The sequence below is a fragment of the Anser cygnoides genome, chromosome 27 (assembly GCF_040182565.1).
Source record: "Anser cygnoides isolate HZ-2024a breed goose chromosome 27, Taihu_goose_T2T_genome, whole genome shotgun sequence".
Taxonomy (NCBI): Eukaryota; Metazoa; Chordata; class Aves; order Anseriformes; family Anatidae; genus Anser; species Anser cygnoides.
Window position 1 is genome coordinate 4,669,705 of NC_089899.1, and position 23,583 is coordinate 4,693,287.

Here is a 23,583-nt window from a genome sequence, read left to right on the forward strand (position 1 = left end):
TTCGTGTCTGTCATGTCGTTCCTAATAATGCAGCTGCCTAAAAAAAGGACATGATAGCAGAGCAGGATATCCGTGCTCTCTGGCCAACTGTGTTTTAATAAAGCAACTCTCCAGAAGGAGGAGGAAATTGATGTTGTTTTGTTTAAAATTTAAAAAAATACTGTGTCCCTGGTTTATTCTGGGCCAGAGAACGGCTCTTGATTTCTGACACTTCTGAAGAGATGAAGATAGCTGTTATTTTTAAACTTGAAGTTCCCACTTATTTATGTTTTTCTCTTCCAGTTTGGTTTCCCTTTTTTAGCTGCTGTTGGTGGGGAAAGCAGGGAATTTCCGGACTTGGTTATTTGCCCAGAGAGAGATGAACATCTCATTCCCCGTATTCAAGGCAGAGTGGTATTTTCAGGTCCTAAAGCCACTGAAACACAAGGGTTTGTCAGATGTGTGCAGTAAGCTCTGATGTAAAGTTCAGAAAATCTCTAGGTGAAGAACCCCTAGTCTGTCTGCTCCAAGATCCACTAATGTGCTCTGTGTTGGAAACAGCAGGAATCTTCTTCAAAATGACCTCCGCTGATGCTTTTTCCAACCCCATTTCAGAACCTGAACCAGAATCCACGGACGCTGCTGCCAAAGTTTTACGGACTGTACTGTGTGCAATCAGGGGGCAAAAATATCCGCGTGGTTGTGATGAACAACATTCTGCCTCGTGTGGTGAAAATGCACCTGAAATTTGACCTGAAAGGCTCAACCTATAAGCGCCGGGCGTCCAAGAAGGAAAAAGAAAAGTCCAGCCCCACATACAAAGACCTCGACTTCATACAAGACATGCCCGAGGGCCTGATGTTGGATGCAGACACCTTCAGTGCGTTGGTGAAGACATTGCAGCGAGACTGTCTGGTAAGGAGGGGGGCGGTTTGGGGAGCAGATTAACAAAGCCTGTGGCTCTCAGGCATGAGGAAGAGCATATGACTGAGAACCTTACTAATCTGCTAACCCCAAAGCAGGATAAGTCCTCTGCTGCTCTTTACCCTGAAAGCAAAGCAGCGGAGTTGGATCTTGTGACAGTCTCCAAGGACTGAGACTGTGTCCCTCTGCCTGATGCCTAAAATTGCCGCATTCTCGCCACTTGTAGCTGGGCTGTTGGGAATAAATACATTTTTCTTATGCAGTGTGCGACAGATACCTGGTACAACAATGTTACTTGTGTGCCCTCAGCCCTTCGGGTTGTGGGAATTCTATGCAGACAAGATGACTATTGGGTCAGAAGCGTTCAAGCTCTGGCAACGGAGTTCTTAGCATAAACGTGGACGGGCTGTTCTGTGCTTTGGGGTCTGTGCTTTGTTTGAACTGCTGGCCTGATGTTTTGACTTTATTCTTATACTCAATACTAATTTGTAGGTGTTGGAAAGTTTTAAAATCATGGACTACAGCCTCCTGCTCGGGGTTCATAACATAGACCAGCAAGAACGGGAGCGGCAGTCCGAGGGAGCCCACAGCACGTCGGATGAGAAGCGCCCCGTGGGGCAGAAGGCACTTTACTCCACGGCCATGGAGTCCATCCAGGGGGGTGCTGCCCGGGGGGAGTCCATAGACACAGACGACACGTAGGTGAAAACCTGGTCCTCTTGTGCTGCTGCAGGGGCGGAGGTGGAGGCAGGAGCAGGAAATCCCTAACTGAGGCCCTTCTGGGCTATATGGGCATCTCTCCTGGGTTTATGGCCCTGCTGCCTTAAGCCATCCCAGCGTGGTTAGCAAGCAGCCTCTGCTCAGCACACGGGCAAGTGCTGGAGTAACTGGTGGAGCTGTGTGCCGGGTGTTTGCCCAGTCCGTGGCTCTCGGGCAGCTGGTGGCTCTTGTGGCTGTCTCTCTGGCTCTGTGGACAGGCTTGCTAACAAATGCTGGAGTTTGCTGCGTTTGCTGCCAGCAGCCGTGGCGTGTGTGAAACCAGCTGCTCCGGTTCTGATGGAGTCACAGTGGAGCCAGGAAATATTCAGCATTTCAAACAGCATCCTTAATTGCAGTGGCCTGCCTGCTACCTGCATGCTTTCGTTGTGTGCTCGCGCTGGTGGTGCTGCACCTTTGACTGATATTAGTGGGGATGGCGCTGGGAATACGTTCATCCTTAAAGATCTGCTGCCCTAACAGGCAGGCAGTTCATGCTGTCTTGGGTCCCCAGAGTAAAATATTCTCTAGCTAAGAAAAAAACATGGTGCTTTCTGGCCCAGGTAGAGCTGTTGTCATGCGACACAGATCCTGTGCTGATATTTGGTGATCTGAGCAGCCAGTAGCTCTGGGGACATCTTGTGTGAAATGCTCTGGGTCAGTAGGTGACTTGCTGACAAAGGGACTGTGCAGGTTTTGTGTTGTCTGACCACCACATCGCAGAGTCCTGTTTCCAGTGCTGCCGCCTGCCCTTCCACCGGTCTCGCTCGGGGTGTTACAGCTCTTGGTTTTAAGGCTGTGCTCACTGGGGTTTTGTCTTACCTGCAGGATGGGAGGAATCCCAGCAGTGAATGGCAAAGGAGAGCGTCTCCTGCTCCACGTAGGAATAATAGATATTCTTCAGTCATACAGGCAGGTATCTCTGCAGTCATCTATCCCCTAAGTGTGTTAACATCTATTTTAATGCTGAATGAAAGCAGGAAGATTTTCGTCTCCTGAAGAGTTTGATAACGAGTAGGCAAGCTACCTGAAGCTGTCTGTCGATGCACATTGGGGGCTGTTGATTTTGTTCTTGTCCTTAAAAGAGCTGGTGACACAGAGCCATTTTTTTAAAGGTATAATGAGAGTAAGGTAAGGTAAATGCTCATAAAGAAGTTCCCTGTCTCAGTGCCTGGGACGGACAGCGTATATCCAGGGGTGGAGGGTGATTTTCTGCCCCTCTTACAGCCCCACGCCTCCTTCCCTGGAGGGTTTCCAGGCAGTCCTGACCCAACTGCCGAGATGCCAGTGTGCTCAGCTGACCTCTTGGCTGGAGGAAAGCTACTCTCCAGACGAAGATGTCATTAGCAGCTCAGCGATCTCTGTTGTGCGGGGTACAAAAGGTGTCTTAGACACGGAGTACGTGCCTGCAGCTGATTCCTTCTTTCTCTCTGCTTCTCCCCTTAAATTAGGTTCATCAAGAAGCTGGAACATACCTGGAAGGCCCTTGTCCATGATGGGGTGAGTGTCTGTACAGAGGCAGGAGTTGTCCAGGTCTCAGCAGGGTTACTGCTTTGGTTTCATTTATGCTACTTGGTGCCAATTACCTCGCTATTTATAGTGCCTGAACTGGTACAGTTGAAGCTGATGAAAGGAATAGTTCTTGCCTCTTAAGCCTCCACAGTGGTGTAGTACCACTTATTCCCAATCAGGTTTTCTTGCTCACTCCACCTCCTCTTGCTTAGCTGTCATGCTACCAGCTTTCCTCCTCTGCTCCCATCTGTCATTTTCCTCCTCCCCACAATACCAGGAGCTGTATGCACAAGGCATGTGCCATCGTGTATGGGTTGAGGAGCCCTGCGTTTGCTCTTTGGTGACTGACTGCGGTTCCACTTCAGTAAGCTGTCTGCTAATAAATCCCTTTCAGTGTTTCCTTGCTGTCGTGTCCCTAGCAGCAGCCAGATGCGTGTTTACAAAAGAGCAATCTCAGCTGTGAAAAACTCTTTTTCAGCATTGCATATCCTACCTTCCCTTAAAATGCAAGGCAAAGGAATTGTGTAGATGCTAAGTCATAGGAGCACAGTTGAACATGGGAAGCAGAGACAGCTCAGTTTTACTATTTAAAACAAAAAGTGCAAAATATTTGAAATGTATGGGGACCCCTGGCTGAATTTTGGTGTCCGTGTCATTTGCAGTTATACCCAGGTGTGCTTTGAATGTCAACCAGCAAAGCCAGAAGAAATTCCATATATGTAATCAGGTCAATATTTGAAAAATCCAGAAAGTCTATAAAGAAATAAAACCACCAAAATCCATTATAAAATTACAGTGAGAATGTAATCAAATGCAATCAAATCAAAGGCAACGCTTCAGGCTTATTTATAGCATTAATCAGATCATTTCAGTTAAGCCTTTCCATTTTAAGGATCTATGAGTGCTAAATGTTGGAATAAAAAAGCTTGCATTGGCTGTTATAGAAATTCTGCCTTGAGGGGTAATTTTAAAGTGAAACAATTGCTTCTTGCCTTTGTAGGACACAGTGTCAGTACACAGACCCAGCTTTTATGCAGAGAGATTCTTCAAATTCATGACCAACACGGTGTTTCGAAAAAATTCCTGTAAGTACATGGCCCAGGAACTGCTGTCCTCGTGATACGGGAGAGTCAGAGCCTTATCTCCATCCTGCTGCTTGCATCCAAAGGGGGAGTTTCTGGGCAGGAATCTGAGCAGGCTTTTCTGCTGTAATATGAAGCAAAGCTGGGGAGCTGCAGAGCCCTCGGGTGTCATGGCTTTCTGTGGCCTGCCGAACTCCTGCCCAGGAGCTCTCCATGCAGTGTGTCGGAGGGCAAAGGCCTATGAATGGCAGGGTGCCTTTGGTGTTGGTGGTGGTAATTTCAAATTCTCTTTCACTCTTCTCATCCAGCTCTGAAGTCATCTCCCTCAAAGAAAGGGCGTAGTGCCTTGCTAGCTGTCAAGATGCCTGGTCCAACAGCTGCGTTCTCAGCTAGCCAGCTCCCCTCTGAAAAGGACGAAACGCAGTACGATCTCCGTGCAGCCAGGAGTTACCCCACCCTTGATGATGAAGGTAGTAGTCTTGTCTGTGGCTGGTGGCTGTGTGATTACCCTCTTCTTCCTCGCAGTTCCTTAGGATGCTCCTCAGTTCTCGTTGTGTTCCCCACTGTGCACCAAACGCATCTTCCTTGATGGATAGTTCTTCATTCCCTGTCTTGCTGTGCTTTGCAGGTACTAAACTTAACCAGGACAGGGGAGAAGGTAAGAGGATACCGTTTTGTCACAGTGCTAGCAGTTAGTTGATTGGGAAGCAACATCTCTGCGTTGAAGAAGATCAAATCCTTTCTTTGCAGCACTGTATGGTTCTGCAGTAAAAATGGTCACTTGCATCACTGCTGCAAGGCAGCCACTTCCACCTGGCACCAGTGGTCGCAGCCCAAAAGCAATCAGTTGAGTTTTCCACCTGTAGAAAAAGGGGACTGTGCACTGCAGGACTTCAGTGTCAGTGTTTGAGTGGGGCAAGATCTTGCATTTGGGGGAGAAAAGGAAAAAGGTAAATGGGTCTGGTTCTTTGCCCTTTTTTCATCACTTCTATCTGGGCTGGATTTACAGACAAGTGGTGAAAGGCAGGCTTCTTGAGTACATAAGTGTTAGATTGCTATCCATGCAAAGCAGTGAGCACTCGATTCATCTCTTAATTCACTTGGATATTTATCTCTGGCAATCCAAGCCTTTAATCCAGCTTTGGTTACCAGTGAGATATCTTCATTGGCATTACATTTTCTGTAGTGTCTATCTGTCATGCTGGAACGGTGCTTACTGGCTCTCTCTAGAGGATGCTTTGGGATAAGCCGTTGCTCTCACGAACCAGCTAAACTTGCCTGCTTGAGCCTTCAAGTGGCCAGTCCCAGTGAGGGTGTGCAGGTAGAACAGCCTCACGCTGGCATGGTGTAGATAAGGGGTTGATGTTTGACCTCATCTTTTTCTTCCTACTTCTCTCCTGTCCTCCGCTGTGGGCCAGCAGGCAGGCCAGACCTGCTCCCCTGCACACCTCCTTCCTTTGAAGAAGCTACCACGGCCTCCATAGCCACAACACTCTCTTCAACATCTCTCTCTGTTCCTGAGCGATCCCCCTCGGAGACATCTGAGCAGCCCAGGTACAGGTGAGGACAGTGCCCATCCCCTGCTCCCACTGGTGTCGAGTGGCTGCCGTTCCTCTTCGTGCTGCAGCTCTCGGTAGGCTGCCCTATGCTCTGGAATGCTAATGACCAGTTTTAATTAAATCTCTCCTGGGAGCAAGCAGACACAGCTTTGATGGGATTAATTATTGCTGGGAGAAGTGTCAGCTGTTAAGTAGAACATCTCCCTTATGGGGCAGGGAGTTAGATTTGGGGGCAGCGTAGGATTTCTGTCTTAAATCCCTCCTCTAACTACTATCCCGGTTTCTTTCCGCAGGAGGCGCACACACTCCTCAGGGCAGGATGGCAGGTGAGAAAAGTGTCTCGTCTCTTGTTGCACTGCTGCACAGGGACCTCACGTTTGTCCCACCTCACTTTTGTCCGTGTGAAAAGGCCTCTTGGAGGGCTGAATGTGAATATTGGCAGCCCCGCGACTTTGGAGTGGTCTTCTGCAGGATGATGAATTGCTTCCTGCAATCAGATGATCCCCGTTTCTTGCACAGAATTTTCACTATAGCAGATCTCCCAGTGCTCTGCAAGGAATCTTTAATATTGTTATTTGGTGGGAAAGGGGACAACTTAATTTGGTTGAGTTGTCCAAACTTACCCCCTCAACCAGCACTTGAATCAATGAAAATGGTCCCTTATGCCGCCCCTCTCAGTAACCAAGCCTTAAAAGCAGGAAAAATCCTCCTTTGTGCATCTGCCTTGCTGAAGTGGACATGAATATAAGAGAGGGCTCTGACTTTGCAAGGTACTGAGCACATTCAGACCACCAGAGATGTAGCTTGGAGGCTGCATGTACTTCCCGTGTTCTCAGAAACTTGGGTGCTTTGAGGCTTTTTCTGGCCTGTGGTGGTAGGTGGCTCAGAGCCAAGGGCAAGGTGAGACAAAACTCCCTGCTGCATAAGAGCGTCTGGATTTAGAATCTCATATCGTGTAATTATCTTGCATACTTTCGCACCAGTAAAAATAACCCTGTTGCCTGTGTCAGTGGGACCTGAATGAGGACCCTACACTTGCTGCTCACTCTGCCCTAGGTTTCTGGGACATCTTGTAAGTGTTGTAGGTACAGATTTTGAAATGCACATCAGAAACTCAGTCTTGGGATACGCCGCAGCCAGAGGAGCTGCTGGACAGACTGATGTCCTCTCTCTGTGCAGCCAATGTTTGGTGCCGCAGGGGAAGGCAAGGACTTGGGAAGATGGGCATTTACAGCATCCCACAAACATCTCCCCTCATTCCTAGTTTTTAGTGATTTGCTGAGTTTCACACCATGCAGCCTGTGGAAAAAATCCTTTTCCAGGGTATTTCTTAATGCATTTTGGGAAGTTCCTGTCACTAGAGGGCAAGGGGCGAGTTGCTGTTGATTTGCAGCACCCATCCAAGTGGCAGGGACCTGTAAGGCATCTCACCTCCCGCAGAATCCATTGTCTGAAATTGCTGAATATCGGAGACTGAAACTCAGGCACCTGTGACAAGATCCACTTTGCAAAATGCAGTGACTTCACCTGAGTTACTCCAGGCTCCCTCGATACGTCATGGAGGGACTCATTGCAGGATGTGACTGCTCATCTGAAAATGGGTCAGGTGAATCATGTCCTAGAAGTGACTGTCCCCAGACTGGACAGGGAGCTTAATGACTTGGTCAGAGGTAGATCTCTTTGTCACAGACTTGCCACAACTACAGCTCACATAAGTGGGACCCTCTTTGTTGTTTTTTGTGTGTTTTTTTTTTTTGCCAAATTTCTCTGTTTCTTGTGATGGTATCTACATCCTTTCTAGGGGAACAGGGACCTTTGTGTGTATGTGCAAAAATAAAGTTATTAAAGCATGAATCTCTGGGAATTTACATTCCTGAGTTGAAATGAAAAAGCCCTTCTCCAATTTGTTTGAGCCTGGAATGTGGCAAGCCTCTGATTACCCTAATCTGCTGGGTAATTCCCTCCGGGTTTGTGAAATCCACCCCTACAGCAGCACCCAGCCGGACGGAGTGCTGCTGGCTGCAGCTCTTGGCCGAGCACCGGCCAGGGATGGAGCAGAGCTGGCCAGGGATGGAGCAGAGCTGGCCAGGGCTCCTCGTAGACCTGAAGCTCCTCCCTGCCCCAGACCGTGCCCTTGGCTTGGCAAACACCAGCTTCTCCTTCCCAGGAGGGCTATAGAGCCAGCCCTGCTAACACAAGCAATTACTTTAATAGCATGAGGTATTAAATTGAAGACTGTCACAAACTGCTCCTGAGCGTGCAAATAAATAGGATGTTAACCTCGGAGGAAGCCAGAGCAGCTTCAGTGCGCCGGGAGCCTCAGAAGAGGTTGGAGGCTTGGCCCCTTGTGCAGTTGATGGATAACTCTGGGCACAGGTTTTCCCCAGAGGCCGATTTTCCTTTTTCCTATGTATTCAGGTTGACATTGCCATCTTTTCTGCAGCACTGGTTAGCTAATCCCTCTCCTCTTGTCCTCTTTTCCCACCTCTTTGGCTTTGAGCACCGCAATGTGACAGGACTGACTCTTTCGCCTGGGAGTTTTGGTTACCCCAAGCCTCAGTGCTGGGAGGTCTGACTGAGCCTTGCTCCTTGTGTCGTTGGCTCCCAGGTCACACGAGGAGGTGCGGGTTGAAGAGGAGCTTCAGCAGATCAGCGTAGAGCTGGAGCCCAAGTGTGATGTTGAGATCGTAGCTCCTGAAGAAGACGACAAAGAGTGAGTGCTTTGGAGCTTTCAGCAGCTGGGCAGAGCCCTGCCCGCTGCCTTTTGGTCTGTGGCTGCTTCTGCTGGAGGCTGCTTTTGTTGGGGCATCGACTTCCCTGGAGAGAGAGGCTGTCACACAGCTCGGTGAGACACGGCCGAGTGATGCTCCTTCTGACCTGACCTGATCTTTCTGGATGTTAAAGCAGATTATCCTCTTCAGCTTTTCTGCAATAAATCACCGAGCCTTCCTCATTCCTTCTTTTCTGACCACGCTGACTCGATGCTGTCATTTCTTCCCCCCTCCAGAGAGGCGGCTTCTTCAGCCTGTGCCATTGGAACATCCACGGCTACAATAGAGGTGGAGACGGCCAGCCAGGCCTCCGAACCAGCCAGCCAGGCCTCGGATGAAGATGATGTGCCAGTCACAGACATATACTTTGTAAGATACCTTTTCTGCCTGGCCCGTTAGGGGTGTGAGGGAAACGTTTGGACGAGGCTGTAATCATCTCTATTTGGGCAGTCGGGTGCGCAGGGTAGTGTCTGCCCTTGTGTTGAGTGCCTTCAGATCTTAACACTGGATGGGTTTTGAATGCAGGGAACCAAACTAGCCCTTGGAGAACGGAGAGCAGCATCTAGTGGGGCTCACACAGGTGACGCTGCTGCAGAGGTAGCCGTAGGTGTGCTGCTCTACTTCCAAGCAGGAGCGCTGAAGGGCTTATCTAGGCCAGCGTGTTCACTCCTGGGACAAGCCAAGGTGAACGCAGGTGCAGCCCTGCTCCCTCAGCTGGAGCTGGAACACAAACGTGCCGTAGCTGCCCAGAGCCAGAGCAGAGGCGGTTGCACTGGGGCTGACCTCGGGCTCTGGTAAACTCTGGCTTTTCCTTTCCCTGCAGGCAGATGCAGTAGGTGATGCAGTGGAAATCTAGTACTGAGACAGGGAGTAAGTGAGGTGGTTGCTGGTTGGCAGCAGAGTGCCGTGGAGCCGGGGGCTGTATTCCTCAGCCAGCTTCTGCAATGTCTGAGCAGCTTCTGTAGACTGGAGAGGAGATTTTAGCAACGTGTCCCTGCTTCGTGGATTCCCAGAGCAGAGCTGAGGGCCTGCCCCATGGCAGCTCTCCCCTGTGTCCTGGCACTGGAATCTTCTCATTAAAAAAGGTGCCCTGCTCTGCCTCGTTGCTGTCGGTTACACAGCAGTGGAGATGAGCTGTGCCCCGTGAACTCCTTCCGACTAACCTAAACATGGCAACGTTTGGCTTTCCCTGGGCTTGCGTGACTCTGCTGCAGAGCTGCTCACTCATTGCCGAGTCATCTGGAGGCTCGTGGGAGCTGCAGAAGGAATCAGCTCCATTTTAAAAGCTTGTCTGTTTGGGTTTTTATGCATGCTGTTCAAAATGCAAACAGCTCCCTCTAACACTGGCTGCTCTTTCTTTGCCTGTGGATGGCAGCTGTGTGCAAGCTGCTTGCAGATACTGCCGGTTCCGCTGGCAAGTGTCTTCTAGCAGGGGGCAGCTCCCCTCCCTCCATGTTCGTGGGCACATGGACTCCCCCCCAACTTCTGAGGGGTTCCTCCCTGTCCAGAAGAAACCATTTGTGTGCAGTGTGTGCTCCCAGAGAGCGTGACTGACCGCCCATCAGCATTTCATACTTCATCCGAGTCCTTGAGTTTCGCATTAAATGTGTGTCGTGTGCTGTGGAGCGTTTGTCACTGCTGGGATGAAGGGAAAAGGTGACCTGGGCTCCCACAGGCACTTTCCTTGGAAAACCACTGAAACCGGAGCTCAAGGGAGGCAGTGCCCAAGCGCAGCAGGGCTGGGACCACAGCTGCTCCCACAGCGGTGCTCCAGGAGCGGTGGTCGGAGGGTTGCTACGGACAGAGAGCGATTTGTCAAGTCCCAGGGGGCTGTGGTCTGTTCTTTGGAAATCTGCTTCTGAAAGGAGAGCGCTTTATCCTCCTGCTCACTCTCAGGGGAATAAAGGCGCAGAGACTGTCCCAGGCACGGGCACCGCTCTTCCCACGCACGGCTTCCCTGCCCGCTGATCCGTTCAGACCTGGAGTTGCACAACCCCTTGTTCTTTTTTTGTTGTTGTTCCTTTGTTTGTTGTTTTGTTTTGTTTGTTCGTTTGTTTGGGGTTCTTTGCTTTCTCTTTCATCCTGTCCTTCACATCATCTTTTTTTCCTCTGTTTCCTTTCTCACCTCACTTGCCCTGGGGCCATCCAGTTCACAGATGGGAGGTACTGGATTTACTCTCCCCGTCAGCGCAGACTCCGAACCACCTCGTTTTCCTCTGGGACTGTAAGTGAACGTGCTAGCACATAGGGGAGCAGAGCTGCAGCTTTGAAACGCTGGGTCCAGCAGCTCCTTTTTCCTTGGATGCTGTAGCTCTGTCCTATGTGGCTGCTAGGAACCAGCTCAGTAGAAACTGGGGAGGCAGATCGTAACTGCAGAAATGGATTTCTGTGGGATCTTACAGAAATGAAGGCTCTGCCCTGCTTTTCTGCAGGCAGAGGGCACAGCTCCTGGCATGGGATGGGCCACAGCATCACCCAGCCCTTGGACAAACCTGCAGGCACCAGATCTGTCTAGAAAGGTGAAGGCACCTGAGCATTTGTAGGTGACGTTAGGCACAGCTCCCTTGGCTCAGGAAGCCAGACTGGGTTCCAAAGAGCCTGCTGAGATGCTCTGGAGCTGCTGTTAAGCCAGTTTTGACCTGTTAGGCCTGTGGCCAGTCTTATTTCTGGTGGCTGGGAGGCTGAGCACTCGTAAAGCCAAAGGAGTTCTGAGTTACTGATGGATCAGGGATGGTTTCTGCTCTCAGCCCTTGCTGGCATCACTCATGGGCTCCCTCCTCACTGCAGGTTTTCTGTGAGCTGTGGGAGTTTCCCTTTCCCTTCCAAAAGGCGCAGTGAGGCAGTTCAGTGTTTAGGGGCTGCTCTGGGTTTCGGCATTCCCTTTCTCAGGGCCTGTGAGAGCTGCTGTCTTCCTCAGAGGGCAATGACAGCGCTGTCAGGGCCTCGGCACTGCCGCCTTGGAGCCAGGCAGGGGAGAAGGCATCAGGCAGGGCGCACGGGGAAGCAGGGGCATGCTCCTGAGCTTGGCTGATGGCACTGAGAAGTGCTGCACTGTGTGGGCAAACAGGCAGCCAGCTCCTCCCGGCAGCTTTTCCTGCCCCCACGCTGGGTTCGGCTGGCCCAGCACCAGCAGGGTTAATCCCAAGCACCGGATGCTCCTGTTTTTTGTTTTTATTTATTTTTTATCTCCCCGCTGGGTTTGTAGCTCCCTGCGTGCGTCTGGACTCCCAGAAGGCTCGAAAAGGGGCTGGCTGGAGCATGTGGTTCGGTCAGGATGGGTGAAAAACAGGATGTGGGGCAGACTTGGTGCAGCGTTGAGCGTTGCTGCGCCTTCAGCAGAGCCCTGCAAAAAGCTCCAGGCAAGGTTTTCTCTTCCTTCCTTCCTCCCAGCGGTCTCAGCTGCAATTACTGATGGGGTCCAGCATGCGGAGCCCGGTGCTTCAAAGCTCCTCTAGCTTCTTTTAGTTTCTTGCACATCATAGACTGTTACGCTTGGTTCCCAGCCTGGGAACCCCCCCAGGCTTCTTTCAAGCATCCAGTTCCATTTCTCTTCCTCTGCAACCCCAGGCTGGGTCATGGGGCCAGCTTCCTCCCCCTGATATGGGGGCACCTCTGGAGCCAGCAGAGCCACTTTGCAGCGAAGGTGGGTCCCTGGGTCCCCCAGGAATCGCCAGCCCTTGAACCTGCCTGGATTTCTGTGCTGAGTCAGAAGCAGAAGCGTGTTTTGTCACACCGATGCCCAGAGCTGCGATAACTGGCTCCCACAACACACGTCCCCTTCCCCCACATTATTCCCAAGATCCAGTTGTGTTTTGCCTCCTTTGCTGTACCTGTCCTCATCACCCCCTCTGCTGCCTCCAAGGCTCTCAGTGGTAACTAGCTGGTTCCTTTCTGTGCCCGCCATCCACCATGATCCAACCCACCCGTCTGCTGCCTTGCTTGGCCTGCAGGGAAGGGGGAAGAAGGCACAGCAAACCAGGTCAGGTTCCACTGTAAAAGCCCTCCTGGACACTCGAGATGCCAATTTGTAACATGCCTGGGGCTCAGAAAATGGGGTTTGGGAGCTGAGAGTGGGTAGCAAGAACCAGAGCTCTGTCCCTGCCCCTAGGTAAGTCGCTTCCCGTGTCTCCTGGTTTCTCTGGGGTCAGGGTGATGCTGTGGCAGGGAGCTGAGGTTTCCCTGGCACTTCCAAAGCACTCAGATCTGTCCCTGCAAGAGGAGAGGTTGTCCCATGTCCCAGAAGGTGGGGAGCAGGTAGGTACTGAGGATGAGGAAGGCTCCTCTGCTGAGACCCAGCACTGAGCTCAGTTCTCTCCCTCCAGGCGGACAGCTGTTCTTACTGTATTGTTTCCTACTCTTTTATTTTCTCCTTTTATTTTTTCCTCTTCTCTCCTTTGCTCCCTGCTCTGCTGCTGCTCTCCTTGCATTCTCCCCGCCGTCTCTGGCCACTCTGGCAGCCGACAGACGAGAGGAGTTGGGTTTACTCCCCGCTCCACTATAGCGCTCAGCTCCACTCTGTCTCCGATGAGGAGAGCGATACAGTAAGTGTACAAAAAACACGTGCTGGGTGCCCGGTGGGTCAAGGTCGGACCTTGCGCTCCCTGTGCAAGCTGGCCTTGCAGAGGGAGCTGCTGTGGCCTCTGTGCAGCATGGGGCTCTTGCATGGCCGCGGTGGAGCCCTGCCGCAGCTCGGCTCAGCTCTGTGGCAGCAGGTGAGGTCTGCTGCGCTGGCAGAGACCCGTTCGGCTCGGCAAGGGTTGAGTGCAGTGAAAGCTCGGGGGTCTGAAGTTCTCCAGATGTGTTGTTGTTACTGGGATGCAAAACAAGCAAGTTTCCCTCTTCGTGCTCGTTGTGGTTCTGGGGATTTGGCTGGGCTCAGGCCAGATGCAGAGCGGACGCACGGGTGTTGACTCTCTTTTCTCTGCCTCTTGCAGTAATCTCTATGCAGACACAGAAGCCCCAGAGAGCAGCGATTCCCTCTGCAGGTCGATGTGTTCCCTTTTCGTTGATGCAGCCGTTCCAGTGGGATGGGGAAGAGCTTGCCGACACCAGTATTGCTGCACTGCAGGATCCCGGGCACTGCATTTCAGAACGGAGCAAAACTATAACCGTCTATTTCTACTTATCCCAGATGTGGGCAGCAAAGAAACCACCCACTCACCCACAGCTCCCAACGGAGACATCCAGCTGGGTGTAGAGAATCCTGGGTAGTAACACAGTGTTTTCCAGATGTGCACTACCGTAGCTACCTATCCATGTGTAATACTGTGAACCTTTTTAATTTTTTAATCATGTATTTATTTCTTTTATCTTTGCACAGAGACAGCACAAATGTGCTTTTTTAAACATTTAGTTTACTGCACTTTTTTTTTTTTTTGGTTGTCATATATTTGTGCATCAGAAAGGAGTGTGAGACCTCACTGGAGAATTGGTAGGAGCACGTTGCTGGGGAGGGCAGGGACCGGAGTGGCTTCCCTTGAGGCAGCAGCGTGGTCTGACCAACTGATGGAGTCGGGAGGTGTAAGGCTGTCCAGGCTCTGCCACGGTTTTGCCGAGTGACCTAAGGCAAGTCACTTAACCACTCTGTGCCTCGGTTCCCCTGTGCTGATGGGTGTGCAGTTCCCACTTCCGTTAAAGCACTTAAAGCCTGGGATGAAAGGTGCTATGTAAATGCCGTGTATTAAAGGCCACTGAGTAGAATTGCTCCCATGTTACAGTAGTCCAAAGTAGCCATGCCAATTCACTTGGATTCAAAAATTGCTAGTGACTTCTCTAGATCTGTAACGCTGCGTGGGGGAAGCAAGCGATTCCTGGCAACGCTGATGTGGTCACCTCGGCTCTCTGGACGTCGCAATGGCTTCAGCCTTCACCGTGCACCACGCTACTGTCACCCCGTCCCTCTGTGCTTGGGAGCCCACGCTTCGTCCTACCGGCCGCTGCACCGCCATCCGCGCCAGCCACTGCCCGCTGGCAAGCACGGACAGATGAGGACTGGGCGCCTCCAGGGACCGGTCCCCGCTCTGCCAGCCCCGGCGTGGCTCGCCCGGACACCGCATCCCACCGGAGCCACTTAGCACCTCGCATGCTCACGGGTGTATCCGACCGCCAGTGACTCGGGGGTCGCGGACATGGGGTTCACACGTATCCTCCGTACCTCAGGGCAGTCAGGGAGCTGCGTGCACGTCCACGCCTACCGGAGGCAGAAACCAGGCACCTGGCTCCAGCACCCAGTCGCGCCGGGCGGTATCGTGTGCATAGACTCTGTTGGACAAAAAGCTGGGTGACTCGGATGTTGCCTGTGGCAACGTCTGCTATTGGAAATCGCTGCTTCGGATGTCTGAGACACGGATAGTTTGCTCTTGGAGGGCTGCACGCTGCAGCCAAGACAAGATTTGGTGTTGCTTGGCAGTGCTCGGTTTAGGCTCATCCTTCTGTCAGCAGGACACCGTAGCATCTTGAACTCCAGCAATCCCATCCTCTCCCAGAGAGAAGAAATGAAACCCTTTAGACAAGGAGGAGACAGGTCTTGTTTGTGTGCTTTACATGCCAGGAGAGGGGGTCAAAATCTCTTTATTCTCATCACAATCTTCAGCTGTCCTTGGGATTCCTTGTAGAGGAGTGTAGAAGAGGAACCCTCCTTCTGGGGCTCTGTCCCTTTCCATCTGTCTTCGCAGCAGCACTCAGGACTGGTTGATTCAGGTCCCAGAAGGTAACCAGGCTGGTGGGAAGCTCTTCCCCTCTGCGACGTGATGAAGTTGGCGAGGATCTTCGTGAATTGACATTGTTTCTTGCCTAGAAGTATGGGACCCAAACTTCACCCCATGCCTGCAGATGCTGAAGGCTGTACAGTGTGCTGCTCTCGGAGTGCAGGCTGGGGGTCTTGCAAGCTGCTGCCATTAGATGTATTCATGTATTTACCAAATAATCTATCAAAAGTCTTTCAAGACATTCTCCCCTTTCAGTCGCTACTTGACAGCTTGTTCATCTAGCTCGTAGCATCGCTCCATGACAGCCCCTTCAGTAGGCTGGGGAACAGCTCCTAACCCACCCCATCTCCCTGTGCCAGCCCGGTGGGGGTGCTGCAGGCTGGGTGTTGAGTGCTGCGGGGGGCTCAGTAGTTGGGCAGAGGGGAGCCGGGAGTAGTGCAATACCTACAGACTAACGTGCCTCTGGGCTGAAAGCGTGAGGCTTCAAAATGCTAGAAATTCAGCCTTTGTTCGTTTCCTCCAGAAGCCCGATGCTGCACTTGGAGAGGCCGGAGGAAGCCATGTCCCTTCCGCATCTTCAGATGTCGCTCTCGGGCATTGCGCTGGGGAGCGCGGCTCTGGGAGGGAGCCGGGAGGCTGGGCTCAGCTGAGCCCCAGCTGCACGGGCACCTCCTCGCTCGTGGGGCCGCTGGGGTTAGCTGCAGCAGGCCTTTCTCACCGACTAAAATCAAGCATCTTGTTTAAGATGGTTCAGGCATCACTGTCTAAGAGCTGAAATCAAGACTTCTTTCCTTCCCTGCGTTTCAGGGGTCTCTAAAGCTGCTTAGCCTCTGTGCAGGAAGCATCTGAGCCCAACCTTCATGGAGTATCTCGGTGAATTAACTTTGCAGGCTCAAGCTAGCTTGGTCCCAGAAGATACGGGGAAGCCCAAATCTCCTTTTGCAGCACGTTCATTCCAACTGTTGTCATTCTTCAGGTGTCCAGGCTTTTTGAGACAATCCTTCTGTGTGCAATCCTATAATGCTGAACCCTTTGGAGCGAGCAGGTCTGTAGAAGATGAGAGCAAAGGGATGGGAGCAACTTTGTCAATGTGAGTGGGGGAAAAAGGAGCCTTCTTTTAGGGAGATGCTGATCCCAAATGGAAACTACTCCTTGCCAGGCCCAGGCACACTTCCTGCTGTCATCTCCTGCCCAGGTGTCTGTGCTGGAGGGCAGCTGAGCCTTCACAAGGCTACAGGACCCTGGGGTTCAAGGCTTGCTCATTACCCACCTCTCTGCGCTATTCCTGCCCACTGCGTTGCAGTGGGGGAGCATTGGGGCACTGTGGGGCACTTCCCATGCCTTGCCAATGCTGCCTTTGCAGGGCATAGCAGAGTCGAGGAAGGGAAGGACTGGGTCTTGCCCTTGGGAAAGAGCATCAGCCCTTCTTTGGGGAGGAGAGCCCTTGCCACTCCTTGGCCTGAGCATCTCTCTAGCTGTGTGCCCAGCTCACCTGCGGAGCGGGTCGTGTGTGTTTTTGCTAGGGCTTTCTCTTAGTGCCCCAGAAGATTGCTGCCTAGTGCTGTCACCAGCGTACCCCTACATCTCGAAAAGGAGGCACCGCATCTCCTGCTGGTCCACGGGTGCAGGGCTCGAGGACTCCAGGGCTGTCTCTGCTGTCAGTCTCCGCTGCCTCCTTGGTGCCTGGCTCAGCCACGTGTGCTGAGGTCGCACGTTGGCTCTGGGCACGGGGCTGGCACCGCTGCGGCAGGGCCTGGGTCACCCTCGGTGCCGGCTGGGCTCCCGAAACGTGCCGTGGTCCTGCCCAGCGCCTTCCGCTCCCCGCTCAGCGTCACCTCCAGCTCTCGCCCAGCCGGACAAAAGCCGCGGCCCCCACGCCCTGGCTCGTGTCTGCTTTTCTCTCTGTTGATGTCTACATTAGACCCGGGTCTCCTCTATCGGATGCTCGTGCTCCCGCTCATTTCCCACGTCCGCTCCGTGCGTGCACCGTGTAATGAATGTATGTAATTAGGGGGGGCCGAAATGGGATGCCGACCGGGGGTGTTGTCGTGGCTCTTATTTTTTTTTGGGGGGGGGGGTTACGTCATGAGCGCTTTCTTCTTTTCTTCCTCCTGTTGGTTTTTCGTTTCCTCTTTGGGGGAACCCTTTTCCAGAGAACTGTAAGTTGATGCTTTGTGTCCTCGGCTCTGTGATAAAAGCGTTGTGTGTGTGCTGTGCGCAGCGCGCGGCTCTGCCTCGTCTCAGCGCCTTCACCGCCGCGCCCCGCCCCGCGCCGGCATTTTGGTGTAAAAAGCGAGAAAAAAAAAAAAAAGAAGGGGGAAATGAATAAATAAAGAATAAAATAAATAAATAAATAAAACACCGATCGCGGGCCCGCCCCCACTGTGGGCCGGGCCCGGCGCCGGGGCCTCGCCGCGGAGCTGCCCGCGGCCGCCTGCGCCCAGCCGGGAGCGGCGGCGCCGATGGGCTCCGGGTCGCGCAGCCCCGGCCGGCGGCACCGGGACCGGGACCGGGACCGGGATCGGGACCGGGACCGGGAGCGCTCCGGGAGCGGGGAGAGGCGGCGGCGTCGCAGCCGGAGCCGGAGCGGGGGGCACCGCCGCCGGGAGCAGAGCTCGGGGTGAGCGGGGAACCGGGCCCGGGGCGGCCGGGCCTTGGGGGTGGGGGGGGACCGGGCCTTCGTGGTGGGGAACCGGGCCCGGGGCGGCCGGGCCTTGGTGGAGGGACCGGGCCCTGCTGGGGGAGGACCGGGCCCTGCTGGGGGAGGACCGGGCCTCGCTGGGGCGGCTGGGCCTTGCGGGCGGGACCGGGCCTTGTCGGTGGCCGGGCCTTGCTGGGGGGACCGGGACCAGGCCCAGGCCCAGGCCCGGGCCTTGCGGGAGGAACCGGGCCTCGCTGGGGGGGCCGGGCCTTGTGCCGGGGACTGGGCCCGGTGGCCCCGGGCCTTGTCCCGGGGGAGGCGGCGGGGAGCGGGGCCTCGCTGCGGCCGGGCCCGGGGGGAGGGCAGCTCGGTGCGGCCGGGGCTCGGGGCCGTGACCCCGGCCCGTCGGCCTCCTACCGGGCCCCAGCGTGCTCGGGGGCTCGGCCGGGCCGAGCCGGGCCTGGGAGGCCCCAAGGGAGGCAGGGCCTGCAGGGCCTGCCCGCCCGCCGGGCGCCCACTCGGCCCCGGGAGCCCCTCGGGGAGGACGCGGCTCCTTCGTGCCGCTGGGGACAGCCGCAGGAGCTCGGAGGGAGTGCGGTACGGGGAGCGAGTACCGAGCTAAAAGCGCGTTTGAACTTTCTCGGCCCTGCTGCTGGTTCTTGCTGTGGCCCGCGACAGGCCGTGCCGTGCCTGTGGTGGGGCAGTGCTCTGTAATCATCAACTGAAATGCGACTTCCCCCCCTCCCACAGTTCGGACTCTGACGATGAGAGACACAAATGGAAGAAGAAAAGCAAAAGCAGGGACCAGCACCATAAAAGCCAGAAGAAACACCGCTCGCGGTCCCGGGGTCGCTCCTCCAGCTTGAGCCCCGAGCGAGAGCGAGACAAGAGGCGAGACCGCAGCAGAGAAAGGCGGAGGAGAAGAGATGGCTCCAAGTCCTCTGTGTCCTCAGTCAGCTCTCCCTCCCCACCGCGTTCCCGGGGCCGGGAGGAGTCGGGGCAGCAGCTGAGCCTTCAGGAGCGTTTGAGGATGAAGGAGGAGAAAAAGAAGCAGGCTGCACTCATGAAGGCCTTGGAGACCCCTGAGGAGAAACGGGCTCGACGGCTGGCTAAGAAGGAGGCCAAGGAGAGGAAAAAGCGGGAGAAGATGGGGTGGGGAGAGGAGTATATGGGTTACACCAACACCGACAATCCCTTTGGGGACAACAACCTGCTGGGCACTTTCATCTGGAGCAAGGTGAGCGCCCAGTCCGCACCTCTGTGTCACAAGAGGCTGCTCTGCACGTTGGCTCAGAGGAGATTGTGTTCCTGTGGCTGCCGTGGGATGGTCCAGAGCAGTGGGGTGTCAGGAGGGACTTTGCTTGAGGTGGGAACCTCTGAAACGCTACAAGGAGCCACATGAGAGCAGTGCTGTCACCTAGGGCAGCACCTGGGTGTTCCTGAAAAGCTCTGCAGGGTTTTACGTCTTTTATTGTGAAGACCAATGTTTGTAGTCAGGGCTGTGGGATGAGGAGATGGGTCAGGGTACAGGAGAGGCTCCTTGGGAGCTGAGAGCTGGGGAGTGTTCCCTACTCATGTTGCTGCTCACCAGGTGGGGTGGACTTTCTGGGTGAGCCTGGGTTTTGCTGAGAAGCTGCAGGAGTAGGATTTGAGGGAGTCGGGGGTCCTTGACAGGATGAGAGCCCATTAGAGCAGCAGAAATGGGTGGATGTGGTGTTGGTTGCTACTTGAGAGGCTGTAGAGGTTGCTTGGTTTCATGGCTCCTCTTGGCCCCTCTGTTTCAGGCGCTGGAGAAAAAGGGGATCAGCCACCTGGACGAGAAGGACCTGAAGGAGAGGAACAAACGAATCCAGGAGGACAACCGTCTGGAGCTGCAGAAGGTGGGCCCAGAAGCCCCCTCCCTCCCACTGTCTGGCACAGGTCCCCATGGACAGCCCAGTTCTCCCAGCCGCTCCCAGCCCATCCTGAAAGTTCCCTTGATCTCTCTGGGGGAGCCCATGGGCCGTAAGACATGGGTGCCACACTGCGCTGACTGCTGTTCGGGGCTGAGATTTTCTCCTTGGGGCTGAATCCAGCTCAGGAGGTGCTGATGAAGACAAATGCCAGGTCACTGCAGCGCAGCACTTGGTCGTGCCCATGTCCCCTGTCCTCTGAAGGTTTGGCAGGGAGCAGCGGGCAGCTGGCTCCGGTGCTGGCTCTCCTTGCGCAGAGCTTCTGGCTCTCCGGGATGATTGCGGGGGCTGAGGCAGCTCAGTGAGTGCGGTTACGGCGGTGTCCTGCGGGAGGCTGGCAGCCTCACGTCTCGCTCTGTCCCTGAGCAGGTGAAGCAGCTGCGCCTGGAGCGAGAGAGGGAGAAGGCGATGCGTGAGCAGGAGCTGGAGATGCTGCAGCGGGAGAAGGAGGCGGAACACTTCAAAACCTGGGAGGAGCAGGAGGACAACTTCCACCTGCAGCAGGCCAAGCTGCGGTGGGTGGGCAGCTGCGTGGGGTCAGGCTGGTGGGGAGCAGAGGTCGGCAGGCACCGCTCACTGTTCCTCTCCTCTCACCCAGGTCTAAGATCCGGATTCGGGATGGGAGGGCGAAACCCATCGACCTCCTGGCCAAGTACATCAGTGCGGAGGATGACGATCTGGCTGTGGAAATGCACGAGCCCTACACCTTCCTGAACGGCCTGACCGTCTCCGACATGGAGGATCTGGTGGAGGACATTCAGGTACCTCTCTGTGGCCTCTGCACCCAGGCTGTCCGCAGGGCGGCAGCTCCAGGCCTCCCTCGCTGAGCTCTGCTGCCCTGCCCGTGGCTGAGTTCAGGCCGTGACGCAGAGCAGCTGCCTGATGTCCCCTGTCCCCCGCCTGCAGGTTTACATGGAGCTGGAGCAAGGCAAGAACGTGGATTTCTGGAGGGACATGACCATCATCACGGAGGATGAAATAGCCAAGCTCCGCAAACTGGAGGCCTCTGGGAAAGGAGGCCCAGGTAAGCAGGAGGCCAGAGCCTGGCGTGGATGTTGAGGGGAGTGTGAACAGTGGGTAACGAATGGCGCGGGGTCTGCCGCAGGCTCTCAGGCTTGCAGAGGCTCTCGAATTGCTCCTGGAGGATGTGATGGATGGAGGCTGTGGATGCGGCAGCTGTCCCCTGCCGGGCTCCAGCTGTTCGGTGAAGCCCAGGAGTGCCTGAGTGCGTGAGCGCTCAGAGACTGACCGGTCGCCCTTGCCTGCCTGTCCAGGGGAGCGGCGGGATGGCGTCAACGCCTCCGTCAGCTCGGACGTGCAGTCCGTGTTCAAGGGGAAGACCTACAACCAGCTGCAGGTGCTGTACCAGGGCATCGAGAGCAAGATCCGGGCAGGAGGGCCCAACCTCGACATCGGATACTGGGAGAGCCTGCTGCAGCAGCTGAAGGCCTACATGGCTCGGGCCAGGTGAGAGCAGGGACTGCCCCCTGCCAGCGGTGTGGAAGGGGACAGCACAGAGCTGCCATGAGCAGAGCTGGGGAGGCCCAAACCCACGGTCATGGTGTAGGGATATTATGCCTTTTCCAAGCTGTTGCTTCTTCCAAGTGGGAAGAAGGGCTGGACAGTCAGTCACTTCTCAAAAGGCGATGTTTGAGATCCTCAGGGGGGAAGCTGACTGGAGGGTTATTCAGCCCAGAACTGTAAAAAAACACATTTCGGCTCGGAGTGGTGTGTGTCCCAGCCATGGGCATGCAGGGTGTGACCTGATGGCTCGTCTCCCCCTCGCAGGCTGCGGGAGCGGCACCAGGACGTGCTGCGGCAGAAGCTGTACAAGCTGAAGCAGGAGCAGGGCGTAGAGAGCGAGCCGCTCTTCCCCATCATCAAGCGGGAGCCGGTCTCCCCCAGCGACAGGTATGCAGCCCCCTCCTCGGGGAGCACAGCCCTCAGCCTCCCCCTCGGGCACCCAGGACAGAAGATGCAGCCTCATGCTCCCATCTGTCCACAGACAAACCTCGGGGAGCCAAGGGTACCGTCTCCATCCCACATTGTCTTCCCTGCAGGCTGGACCCGGAGGAGAGCATTGTGGTACAGCCGGGGCCGTCCTCAGAGCCAGAGGGTGAGCAGGATGCAGAGGCCAAAGGAGAAGCAGAGGGGGAAGCCGTGTTGATGGAGGAGGACCTGATCCAGCAGAGCCTGGACGACTACGATGCGGGGAAGTACAGCCCCCGGCTGCTGGGCCCCAACGAGCTGCCCTTCGACGCCCACGTGCTGGAGGCTGAGGAGGACATGCACCGGCTGCTGCTGCTGCGCCAGCAGCTCCAGGTCACAGGTAGGAGCCCCGATGGCCTCGTGGCCTGGCCTGGCACGGGGGGCACACACATGCTCTGGGGTGCGGGGCTGGAGGGGGGACGCTCCTCTTGGAAAAGGGTAAATGCTGGGTCTGGAGCACGCACCCAGAGCTGGCCCGGCAGAGGGATCCACCGGGTACTGAAGGGGGACGCAGCCCAGACTGTTGGCGTTCCCTGTGGGTGCCCGAGTCAGCTCCTTCCCTCTCCCCAACACACCACTCAAGCTGCAGACAAGTGGGAAGGGAATTTTGGATGAGTTTCCCAGCGCCTGCCAGGTCTCCGTGTCCGGCACATCCCCGGCCCGGCCCCTCCTGCCCCTTCCCTGCGCGCAGCCCAGGCCCAGTTGGCGCTGCGGGGCCAGCCCTCACCTCTCACCTCTCCTCTCCTCCCTGCAGGCGATGCCACCGAGAGCACCGACGACATCTTCTTCCGGAAGGCCAAGGAGGGCATGGGCGCGGACGAGGCGCAGTTCAGCGTGGAAATGCCCCTCACGGGCAAGGCCTACCTCTGGGCCGACAAGTACCGGCCCCGCAAGCCTCGCTTCTTCAACCGGGTGCACACGGGCTTCGAGTGGAACAAGTACAACCAGACCCACTACGACTTCGACAACCCCCCGCCCAAGATCGTGCAGGGCTACAAGTTCAACATCTTCTACCCCGACCTCATCGACAAGCGCTCGACGCCCGAATACTTTCTGGAGGCCTGCCAGGACAACAAGGACTTTGCCATCCTGCGCTTCCACGCCGGGCCCCCCTACGAGGACATCGCCTTCAAGATCGTCAACCGGGAGTGGGAGTATTCCCACCGCCACGGCTTCCGCTGCCAGTTTGCCAACGGCATCTTCCAGCTCTGGTTCCACTTCAAGCGTTACCGTTACCGCAGATGAGGGGCTGCTCTCCCCGCCAGACTCCTGGCACAGAGGGCGGGCAGGGGGCTTGTCCCCTTGTCCCACATGCGCTGTCCCGTGGACCTGCCCGATGCTTGGCCCAGCGCAGCCTCTTGACCATTTTCCTCGTTGCTTTTATCCTGAGGGATCCTGAGACTTTGGCACAAATAAATAGGGGTTGTTTAAGCCGTGGCCTCCCTTGCATGAGCGCCTCATGCCCCTGTGTCCCAGGTGGCTGTGCTGTACGCTGCCAGCAGCCACTGTCCTCCTGGGCCAGCCCTGGGAGCTCCCCTGGGGCAGTGCGGTGTTGGGGGCGGGGGGTGTCTGTGCCCCTAGCCCCACGTGTGGGTTCCCATCGCCCCTTCCAGCCCCACGCCCTCCCCTTGCTCGTGCCAGACCTGTCCAGCCATGACGTTCCCCAGCTGGAGCTGCAGTGCCCTTTGCTCTGCGAGCACAGCCCTTTGCC

The 23,583-nt window shown here is 55.3% G+C and overlaps 2 protein-coding genes across 8 annotated transcripts in view; both read left to right on the forward strand.

Annotated features, from left to right (window-relative positions):
- The window catches only part of PIP5K1C (phosphatidylinositol-4-phosphate 5-kinase type 1 gamma), a 42,306-nt gene extending 28,004 nt beyond the window's left edge, over nucleotides 1-14,302 (forward strand). For 2 of the 7 annotated variants that reach the window (XM_066983987.1, XM_066983986.1), the window contains exons 7-19: nucleotides 595-894; nucleotides 1,396-1,601; nucleotides 2,488-2,571; nucleotides 3,111-3,159; nucleotides 4,172-4,256; nucleotides 4,562-4,723; nucleotides 4,882-4,911; nucleotides 5,675-5,813; nucleotides 6,106-6,138; nucleotides 8,421-8,525; nucleotides 8,820-8,952; nucleotides 13,041-13,124; nucleotides 13,518-14,302. In XM_066983987.1, coding sequence (XP_066840088.1) covers nucleotides 595-894; nucleotides 1,396-1,601; nucleotides 2,488-2,571; nucleotides 3,111-3,159; nucleotides 4,172-4,256; nucleotides 4,562-4,723; nucleotides 4,882-4,911; nucleotides 5,675-5,813; nucleotides 6,106-6,138; nucleotides 8,421-8,525; nucleotides 8,820-8,952; nucleotides 13,041-13,124; nucleotides 13,518-13,520 — 1,413 coding nt within the window. In that variant the 3' untranslated portion in view covers nucleotides 13,521-14,302. The other 5 variants (XM_066983984.1, XM_066983981.1, XM_066983983.1 and 2 more) reach the window with 5 other exon arrangements.
- A 3,375-nt stretch (nucleotides 14,303-17,677) lies between these two features.
- On the forward strand, nucleotides 17,678-23,303 carry CACTIN (cactin, spliceosome C complex subunit). Its single transcript, XM_048077662.2, has 10 exons — nucleotides 17,678-17,910; nucleotides 18,682-19,168; nucleotides 19,716-19,811; nucleotides 20,253-20,398; nucleotides 20,482-20,644; nucleotides 20,790-20,907; nucleotides 21,158-21,350; nucleotides 21,672-21,794; nucleotides 21,944-22,212; nucleotides 22,627-23,303. The coding sequence occupies exons 1-10, from the start codon at nucleotides 17,753-17,755 to the stop codon at nucleotides 23,115-23,117; spliced, it is 2,244 nt and encodes a 747-aa protein (XP_047933619.2). The 5' UTR covers nucleotides 17,678-17,752; the 3' UTR covers nucleotides 23,118-23,303.
- The last annotated feature ends 280 nt before the right edge of the window (nucleotides 23,304-23,583 follow it).